The sequence below is a fragment of the Chrysochloris asiatica genome, unplaced genomic scaffold (genome assembly GCF_000296735.1).
Source record: "Chrysochloris asiatica unplaced genomic scaffold, ChrAsi1.0 scaffold00019, whole genome shotgun sequence".
Lineage (NCBI taxonomy): Eukaryota > Metazoa > Chordata > Mammalia > Afrosoricida > Chrysochloridae > Chrysochloris > Chrysochloris asiatica.
Window position 1 is genome coordinate 3,449,035 of NW_006408537.1, and position 10,433 is coordinate 3,459,467.

The 10,433-nt window shown below is 39.6% G+C and overlaps 1 protein-coding gene across 1 annotated transcript in view; it reads right to left on the reverse strand.

Moving 5' to 3' along the window:
- The window catches only part of LOC102817712 (glutathione S-transferase-like), a 21,526-nt gene extending 18,916 nt beyond the window's left edge, over positions 1-2,610 (reverse strand). Inside the window, exon 1 of the mRNA XM_006835771.1 lies at positions 2,524-2,610. Within this exon, the coding sequence (XP_006835834.1) occupies positions 2,524-2,610 (87 nt within the window). The remainder of the gene's footprint in view (positions 1-2,523) is intronic.
- Between the last annotated feature and the right edge of the window lie 7,823 nt (positions 2,611-10,433).

The window sequence follows — 10,433 nt, forward strand, 5'->3', positions numbered from 1 at the left end:
CAGCTCTCCCTCTCTGGGTCTAAAGTCCCCAGCCACTCCATCCTTCCATGTCATCATCTCTGCCTCCATCTCTGGTGTTACTGCTTCTGTGGGTAGGGTCCCACTCTCTGCTCTTCTCCCTTGATGGTCCCAGGGACCTCCGCTCCTAGACTGCAAAGTTAATCACTCCACTCCTTACTGGAAAATGTCTACCTTTACATTTCCAACCCTCACAATCAGTACTGATAACAATTATTCACCATTGTATCACTAGAGACCTATCCGAATTTCCTTTCATCAGCCCTACCTAGACAGATTGGATACTACTCAGTGGAGATTCTACCTTCCTCCCCGCCCTCTGGATTTAGATTCCTTCTTGAAAGCTTGTAAACCAGTCACTTCTTGCCTTTGAAGCCTCCCCCTATCCCCACCCTCCATTTTGGGGAGCCAATGTCCAGGTTGCCCAACCCTGTCTACTCTATGTATGGAGGGGTAGGAATGATCCTTGCTGTAAAGATTTGTTCCCTCTTTTGAGCTACTGCATCCATAGGTATAGGTCAAGTTCATCAAATTGTATCAGATTACTCTTTTTTCCCTCTTCCTTCTTCTAATTGAGCTCTGATCATCCAGCCATTGAAGCCAGGTCAAGTGGGTATTATCTGTAAGTGTGGATGTTCTTATGCATATGCCCTCTCTTCTTATCAGCGGAACGCTTCACTCTCCACTCTAGTCCTCTGTGGCTATGGCACTGACTCTGGGCCCAAGAGCCCCCAGGTCTTGTAACACTGCTGGCCAACCAGGTATCTACCCGGGGTTTACAGGAGTCTATTGAATGTTGTAGGGCTTAGCTCACAGCTTCATTGCTGTTTTACCCTCACTTCCCCTATCGGTGACAAACGTGGTCACCAATCAGAGAGCATGTCTGCTCGTGTACTCCCATTTAGTTTTAGTCTTAGAAGGGGGTTTGCCCTGAGGGGACCCGACCACTTGCTTTGATGTCTCCTGGGTCTAGATCTACTTTTACACTGATACAGCCTGCTAAGTAAACTATTTCGGCCTCAATTTTGAATGCAAGCTACTCCCCTTAATTAGTTCAGATAAATTGCTAACCCTCTTTTAATGTCTGTTTCTAAATCTGTGATAATGAAGTTAATACTTACTCATGCTGTTACTGTGATGTTAAATGAGATAATGTGAAAAAAGACTAACACCCATGCTTGGCTCAATAGCTGGCCATTATTTTTGGTTTTCTGTTTTCTTTCATAACTTTTATTTGAGTGGTGTTTTTGCTTTTAATTTTTTTTAGCACACACACAAATATTTGATTGATCATTGCATTATATATCCTTTTTAAACCCAGGAGACTTACCCACAGAAAAATTAAGTGGAAGCAAATCTGTGAAGTTACTTGATACTTATCTAACAATAGAACTGAATTGATTCAAAAGAAATATAAATAAATATGAATTAAGGTGGAGTTGATTTCTTGATTATTTCAAGATATTTCTCTTATCTTTAGTTTTCAGGTTTGTTTAGGTTATTATTACAAAATAACTTCTGGATACTTTCTCCTTAAAATATAATCACAAATTGAATGTATAAATTTTGCACAGTATAATTTTAATATAAAATTTAAAGCAATGAATTTTTCTGCATTAGTCTCTAGCATGATTGGAGATATAAACCCCCAGTACATAAGTGGAATATCTTTCCCTAAAGATTCTATTCTACCTTCTATCCAACAAAAAAATGATTAATGAAAAGAGAATTTGACCTTTTTTGCTTTGTAAAAATTAGGTTATCAGAACAAGACAAATTCAAGGTGTTTTGTTTTTTTTAATTGAAAAATATTTAATTTCCTCTCCCAAACAAATAGTACAAGTAATTTTAAAAGGTAGACTTTAGGTTCACATTGTCTTCTGTTCAGGTTTCATCGTATTTTGTTCAAGTCTAATTGTACATTAAAACTGAGATTTGAAAAACAATAAAAAAGGAATGGACAAAAAGAAAGAGTCTTTCTCTCTTTCTGCCTCCCTCTTTCTCTGTCTGTTTCTTGCTTTGCTCTCTTTCTGTCTCTCACATTATTGTCTACTCATCTGTCAATTATCCACTGAGCCCATCAGCTGTTCCATGGGAGAAAGATGAAGCGTTCTGCTCCCCAAAATAACGAAGTCCTCGGAAACTCTATGTTGTTGTTGTTGTTAAGTGCCGTCGAGTCGGTTCCGACCCATAGCGACCCTGTACAGTGTTACCAAAGCTGTAAATCTTTACGAGAGCAGAAAGGCTCATCTTTCTCCCGCGGAACAGCTGGCAGTTTTGAACTGCTGACCTTAAGGTTCGCAGCCAGATTCGTAACCACTACGCTACCAGAGCTATACAGGGTCGCTATGAGTTGGAACCATTCAACGTCACTTAACAACAACATCTGTCGATTATCCCTCTCAACATGGGTAAAAGAGCATACAGTCAACACCGTATATTTTTGGACAGAGGTTGTTTAACAGAAAGGCAAGTATTTCTTCCTAGTTCTTTTTTTCCTCTTACCTCAACTCCAGCTGCAGCCAAGAGCCACCGGATAGTTTCCATTCGACCTCGTCCATTGAAGTAGTGAAGCTTGGGCTTCTCTGCCATGCTTAAATCTTCCTGAAAAAATGATAGAGATTGATTAAGACTAAATATGCAAACTTTTCACATTGTGCTCTTGATCCTTCTTGACAGAGAAAAGGCCCTTAGAAATGTCCGCCACAAAAGGGAGATGAGTTTGTAGGGTGCTATAGTAACACAAGAGAGAAAGAGGACAAGAAGGAGGAAGCCAGACCAATGCCATGAACTCAAGAGTAAGACTCTGACCAGCTTTTCCTCCTGTAGCAGGGGATTGGAGCGTTTCCTTTTTTCTCTCTTTCTATATAGCCTCTCCTGTCACCTCCTGCCAGGACAAGCCAACACTGGAGAAACTGTAGGGGAGGTCAAAGTTTTTCACTTCCCACATTAATCTTGCTGTCTTAATTCTAGTATCATCTGAAGCCTAAGGTAAAAATTCAAGAGGATTTTCAATGACTCATTGGGATTTTGAGCAAAACTGCAGAGTTCGGCCAAGTGTGTCTTGCACACTTTTACCCCTCTGAAAAGAAAAATGTCTTTGTTAAAAACCTAATACATAATCATTTTGAAGAAGCTGAACTAGGACAGAAATGGCATGCAAGCAGGAAAAAGAAAAAATTACCTAGAAATATGTTATTGTTAATTACTGTAAAGTTGGTTCCGACTCATAGTGACCTTAGATAGCATCACACCAGGACTCCAAAATGCTGGCCCATATGGGAATCGAATCTGCAACCTTGGAGTTATGGGCTAATGTACTGGACTACAAAGTTGGTTTCAACCTCAAGATTCAAGCCCACCAGTCGTTGGGAACCCTATAAAGGGTTACTATGGGTCAGAACTAGCTTGATAGCACTTAACAACAACAACAACAACAACTGAGCTAACTGGCCAATATAGATTATAGAATATAGAAATATCCATCTGTTCCCCATGCCGAGATCGCCTCTAAGGTTTATGGTGTATGAGAAAGTAGACTTGAACGGGTGCTCTGGATACTTTAAAGCAGTTTAGGGTGCCTAAAGGGGGTTCTTGAAAGCAAGAGGACTACCGGGAGGGGTAGAGGTGATGTTAAAAGTAGAAGTATCTTCATGGTATGAGCTAAAGCTGCTTTCTTTTGCAGTATAGCAACTAGCTCACTTTTTAAACCAGCATAAGGAGCTCTGGTAGTGTAGTGGTTACGAATCGGGCTGCAAACCTTAAGGTCAGCGGTTCGAAACGCCAGCCGCTCCGCGGGAGAAAGATGAGGCTTTCTACTCCTGTAAAGATTTACACCCTCGGAAACCCTGTACAGGGTCGCTATGGGTCGGACCCGACTCAACGGCACTTAATAACAACAACAACAACAATTGTTTACTTAGGAGCTCAGCAAAACAAATAAAAAAATGATAGATGAAGAATGTCACATTTTGGAAATCAGAATAAATTATCTAGGCCATTAGTTTTTAACCTTACGTGCCTATTAGTATCATAAAAAAGACAGCATATGAAACAACACCCCCACCCCTGCCCCACCCCTCAACACACATTGCCTGGACCTCATCTCCAGAAATTCTGATTAAATAATCTGAATAGGATCCTGACATTGGTGTCTTTTATATTCTCCCCTGATGACTCTAATGCGCAGCCAGAGTTGCACATCAGGTATTACAAGGAAGTGTTATAGTGGAGAGATCAGGATGGCTACTCTAAGAATCTGGCATCACTGCCAGACACGGTGTTACCCCTTATGAGGCACAATAGAAAGTATGTCTATGAAGAATTCTTGCTCAGATAGCCCACTGCCATTGAGCCCATTCCGACTCATAGTGACCCCATATGACAGAGTAGAACTGCCCCATAAGGGTTCCTAGTCTTCATTGTTTATGGAAACAGATCGTTAGGCCTTTTCTCTCACAGAGCAACTGGTGGGTTTGAACATTTCAGGTAGCAGCCGAGCAATTAACTACTGAATTCAATCAAGTTTCTAGATACAAGTTTATTGAGAAGCACGTTGGGAAAGCACTGAGTAAAATCAGCAAAGTATTTCAACAGACTTACTATACAGAAAGGGGGCCCCAAACCAGCAGCATCAGGATCAGCAGGGAAGTTGTTAGAAATGCAGAATTTTAGGCCACACCCACATCTACCTATCAAACTTGGTATAGTAACAAGACTACTCAGGAATTTGGTTGCACATTCAAGTTTGAGAAGCACTGTTCAGTTTATTTGAGAAGTAACAAATAAATTGTAGTCCCTGTTGTTACAGTTCCAGAATAAGAAGTTTTTAAAAGATGTATGAAAAGCAAAGACAGAGAGTTTATAGATTAAAGAAATTTAAGGGAGCAGATGCAATGTGTGGACCCTTTTCGGATTCTCTAACATATCAGCTATATAAATACATGGTTCACTAGAAAAGTGTAGACAGCAGAGACAGTGGCTATGTGCCTGAGGACAGGTGGCTGGCGGGCAGAATGTGCCCTTTGGACATTTAAATGAATATATATATTTTTATTTTGTAGTGTTGAAGAGCTTGAGGACTAAAGTGCGCCTGACCCAAACCATGGTATTTTCAGTAACCTCATATGCATGTGAAAGCTGGTTAGTGAATAAGGAAGACCATAGAAGAATTTATGTTTTTGAGTTATGGTGTTGGAGGAGAATAATGAAAGTGCCACGGGCTGCCAAAAGAACCAACAGATCTGGGTTGGCAGAAGTGCAGCCAGAGTGCTCCTTGGAGGCCAGGATGGCCAAACTTCGTCTCTTATACTTCAGACATATTGTCAGGAGGGACCAGTCTCTGGAGTAGGATATCATGTTTGTTAAGGTGGAGGGTCAGAGAAAAATAGGAAGACCCCTAGCAAGATGGATTGGCAGAGTGACAGCATCAATGGGCTCAAACGTGGCAACAGTTGTGAGGTTGGCCCAGGATCGGGCAGTGTTTCATTCTGTTGTGTATAGGTTCGCTGTGAGTCGGTACCAACTCGATGGCAGTTAACAAAAACAACAACAATGTGTGCAACAAATATTTTTGCCTTGTTGATTTATGAAATATGAGATGTAAATGGGGAGCCACAGGGAGGAAATAGGATAAATGTTGTTGCAGGGAGGGGATTTTAATCGTTGAGATGAAACAAGGTGTATAGGTTGTTGAATGTAGAGCTGTAATCTGGTCTGTAAACCTTCACCCAATTCACAAAAAAAAAAAAAAAAAAAAGTGATACAATTGGGGGAATTTGGGCTATTATGGAACATTTACTATTAAGGAGTTACTGTTAATTTTTAAGGTATGGTAATAGTTTCATTATTGTTATTAAGTGCCGTTGTTAGGTTCCAACTCATAGAGTCCCTGTATAGGGTTTCTGAGGTTTTAAATTTTCACAGGAGCAGAAAGCCTCATCTTTCTCCCTTGGAGCAGCTGATTTGTTCAAACTGCGGACCTTGTGATTCTTTTCATAACAAGTTCCTATCTTTTAGAGACTCATATGAAAGTAATTCTGTATAAATAATATGGTGCTGGGATTTGCATCAAATTGACTCACTTGTGTGTATGTGTGTGTGGGGGGGGGGAGGGGTAGATGCCACATGAATGGCTTTTTGTTGCTAATTTCTGTTCCCGAGGGATGGGAACATGGGAGTCATTATATTGTTCTCTCTACTTTTACAAATGCATGAATTTGCTGGCAGAAAAATATGCTTAATTGTTCAGCAAAAACTGAGGTTCATTACATTAGGGGAAGCTTTAAAGGCCCTGAGGTGGCTTCTGAGTCATGAGGAAATTTGGAACAATGTTCATTACAGTTTAATGGACAAATGTATGAGAGGAATACTTGGATGAGCCTTCTGAATTCAGTTTTAATGATCCTAGGCCTGTGGACTCTGAACAATCACTTCATAGATACATTTGCTTCCTCAGACCTTACAGACAAAGTACAATGAAGTATAATGAGGTGTAATTAGAAATAAATCTTTTGTGCTAGGTTTCACCTTGTACAATTAATTTCTCTGAGCATCAGTTTCCTTATTGGTAAAATGGGGGAAAATAACACCAACCTCCTGTGTTGTTGAGAATTTAAAAATAAGCTAACTATGTAAAAAGGAAGAAGTACAGTCAAAATGCTTCTTAGAAGCCAGGATGGCAAGGCTTCATCTCTCATACTTGGAACATTTTCAAAGGGACCAGTCCCTGGAGAAGGATATACCATGTTTGGTAAAGTGGAGGGTTGATGAAGCAGAGGAAGACCCCCCAGTGAGACGGATTGGCACAGTGGTAGCAGCAATAGGCTGAAATCTTGGAGGAAGCTGATTAAGAAATCCCAGAGTCCCAATATGGTGGTGGTGTGCTGTGGAGTTGCTTCCAACTCATAGTGACCCTGTGCAAGCTTTTCAAGGCTGTAAACCTTTACAGGACCAAAAAGCCTCATCTTTCTCCTGCAGAGCAACTGGTAGTTTCAACCTGCTAACTTTGAGGTTAGCAGCCCAATTCGTAACCATTACTCTGTGAAGGAGCTCTGGTAGCGTAGTGGTTATGAATTGGGCTGCGAACCTTAAGGTCAGTGGTTCAAAACTACCAGCCGCTCCGCGGGAGAAAGATGAGGCTTTCTACTCTTGTAAAGATTTATACCCTCGGAAACCCTGTACAGGGTCGCTATGGGTCAGAACCGACTCGACGGCACTTAACAACAACAACAACAACTCTACCAGAACTCCTTAGAGTCCCAATATAGTTTAGGGTATCTAAAAACATGGGAAACTTGTTCTAGTTTTCCCCAAACCCAGAATGACTCATTGAACACAATAGAATAGTAATGTCAGGGTTCCAGATAGGTGGGCATGAGATAGCCTCAGAGTTCTTCACATCCCAGCAATGTATGGGAATAACCACATGTTTGTAAGAAATGATTTCAAATAAAAGAGACCTGCAGTGTTACTGAACACAGCAGTCACCTGCTAAAAGCATTACATAGAGACAAAATGGGACTAAGAGAGTCTCTTATATGAACACAAGTTTTGGTTCACTCCATAAGTCCCCAGAACTTAAATGTACTCCTAGAGAAAATAGAAGGCCAAAACTGTCTATAATCCAGTCCCCCTGGTGGAAAGGGACTGAAAATGAAAATTAAAATAAGTCATAGACGTATAGCATTCTGTCTGGGTGGTGTAAATGGTTAAGCTCTGTTCTACTAACTGAAAAGTTACTGGTTCAAACCCACCCAGAGGCAGTTTAGAAAACAGACCTGGTGATCTGCTTCAGAAAGCTTGAAAACCCTATGGAACAGTTAGTTCTGCTCTGCATACGGGGTAGCCATGAGTTGCAATCGACTCAAAGGTAACCAACAACAGCATAGAAGTGTGAAGTGTTGTGTGTGAACTGACTCATCCCTATTTCCACATATTCAGAGTGAACATTACTTAGAATCAATTTCAATCATCAATAAAATATTAATTATAAAAATTAATCAAGCGTTGTTGACCGTCCAAACCATAGGCTCTGAGGATCAGACTTTAGCTACCTAGTAGACATAGCAAACTGTCCCTCATCTGATTATTCAGTAATGCTTGTTAGTAATCTCATACATGAGCCCTGGATATCCACAGACAAATGTAAAAACCTCCCCTAAAAGCCGAGACTGTAAATTTCAAAAAGGCAAGTCCCCCCCCATCCAAAAAAAAAAAAAAAAGAGGATAGAGAGAAACACTGTTAACTGATGATATATGGAGGGGATAATAATCAATGTAATGAAACAAGCTATATGAATGGTTGAATGTGAAGCTGATGATGTGCCCTGTAAACTTTCACTCAATCCAAAATAAAAACATTTAATTAAAAAAAATTAATCAAATAGCAGATGCATTCTACATTGAAGGGAATAGGAGAAAATCATCTTGTTTTGTATTTAAAAATCTGTTCTTTATAATAATTTCTGGGTCATCAAAGAAAGATGACCTCACTAGGACTTACTCTGACAACAAAATGGGCAAGGTTTTAGAATTTCCTAACAGCAAAAGTGGAATCCTGGTGTGGTACTGTGGGCTAATATGCTGGGCTACAAAGTAGGTTTGAACCACAAGGTCAGTGGGTCAAGCTCACCAGCCGCTCCTCGGAAACCCTATACAGGGTCACTATGAGTCAGAATCGGCTCGACAGCCCTTAACAATTACAGCAAAAGTATATTCTGAATATAAGTGTTTAAATTGTTGCTATTAAGTTCCATGGAGTTAGTTCCAACTCACAGTGACCCTGTATAGGGTTTCCAAGGCTGTAAGTTTTGCAAGAGCAGAAAGCCTCCCCTTTCACTTAAGGAGTGACTAGTGGGCTCGAACAACCAACCTTGTGGTTTGCAGTTTAGTGCTTATGCTACAAAGTGTCTAAATTACTATCTGTTGAAGAACATGTCTTGATTTTATATTTTAATATTTATATTATATTATTTTATTTATTTATATTTATCTCCTAAAAGAAAATGAAACTAGACTATAGGTGGATCACATCTGAAAAGATGTCATTCTTCTATAATAATTTAAAGATGTAATTATGTAAAAATGCAAATCAAAACTGTTTTTAATTGTTGGTAGATGCCAATGAGCATGTTCCAACTCATCGTGAGCTTATGCAAAACAGAAGGAAACACCGCCCAGTCCTGCACCATCCTCACAATCGTTGTTATGCCTGAATCCATTGATGCAGCTACTATGTCAATCCATCACATTGAGGGTCTTCCTCTTTCTCAATGATCCTCTATTTTACCAAGCACGATGTCCTTTTCAAGGACTTATCCCTCTTGATAATATGTCCAAACTACATGAGACAAAGTCTAAACATCCTCACTTCTAAGGGGTATTCTGCCTGTACTTCTTCCAAGACACGTTTGTTTGTTCTTTTGGTAGTTCTTTCCACAGCATTTTCAATATTCTTTGCCAACACCATCATTCAAATGCATTAATTCTTCTTCAGTCTTCCTTATTCATTATCCAACTTTGACATGCATAAGAGGCAACTGAAAAGTATCATGACTTGGAGCAGGCACACTTTAGTCCTCAAAGTGACATCTTTACCCTTTAACACTTTACAGAGAGGTCTTGTACAGCAGATTTGCCCAATACAATATGCCATTTGATTTCTTGACTGGTTCTTCTATGAATATTGATTGTGAATCTAATTTTAATCTTTTCTCCATTTTCTTATGATGTTGTTTATGGGTCTAGTTGTGAAGATTTTACTTTTCTCTACATTGAGTTGTACTCCACAATGATGGCTGTATTTGATCTTCATGAATAAGTGCTTCAAGTCCTCTTTACTTTCAGCAAATAAAGTTGTGTCATTTGAATATCACAGGTTGTTAAAGAGCCTTCTTCCAATCCTGATGCTTCATTCTTCTTCATATAGTCTAGCTTCTCAGATGATTTGCTCAGCTTACAGATTGAATAAGTATGGTGAAAGGATACACCCAGACACATACCTTTCCTGATTTTACATCTTTCAGCATCCCCTCGTTCTGTTTTAAGGTCTGTCTCTTGGTCTATGTACAGGTTCCTCAGGGGCATAATTAAATGTTCTCAAATTACCATTCTTCACAATGTTATCCATAGTTTGTTATGACTCACATAATAGAATGCCTTTGCACAGTCAATAAAACACAAGTACACATATTTCTGGTATTCTATGTTTACAGCTAAGATCCATCTGATGTCAGCAATAATATCTTATTTCTCATCCTCTTCTGAATCTGTCTTGAATTTCTGGCAACTCCCTGTTGATATACTGCTACAATCATTTAAAAAATTATCTTCAGAAAAATTTTACTCATATGTGATATTAGTAATATTATTCCATAATTTCCGTATTCTGGTGGGCCACAGAATGGGCACAAATA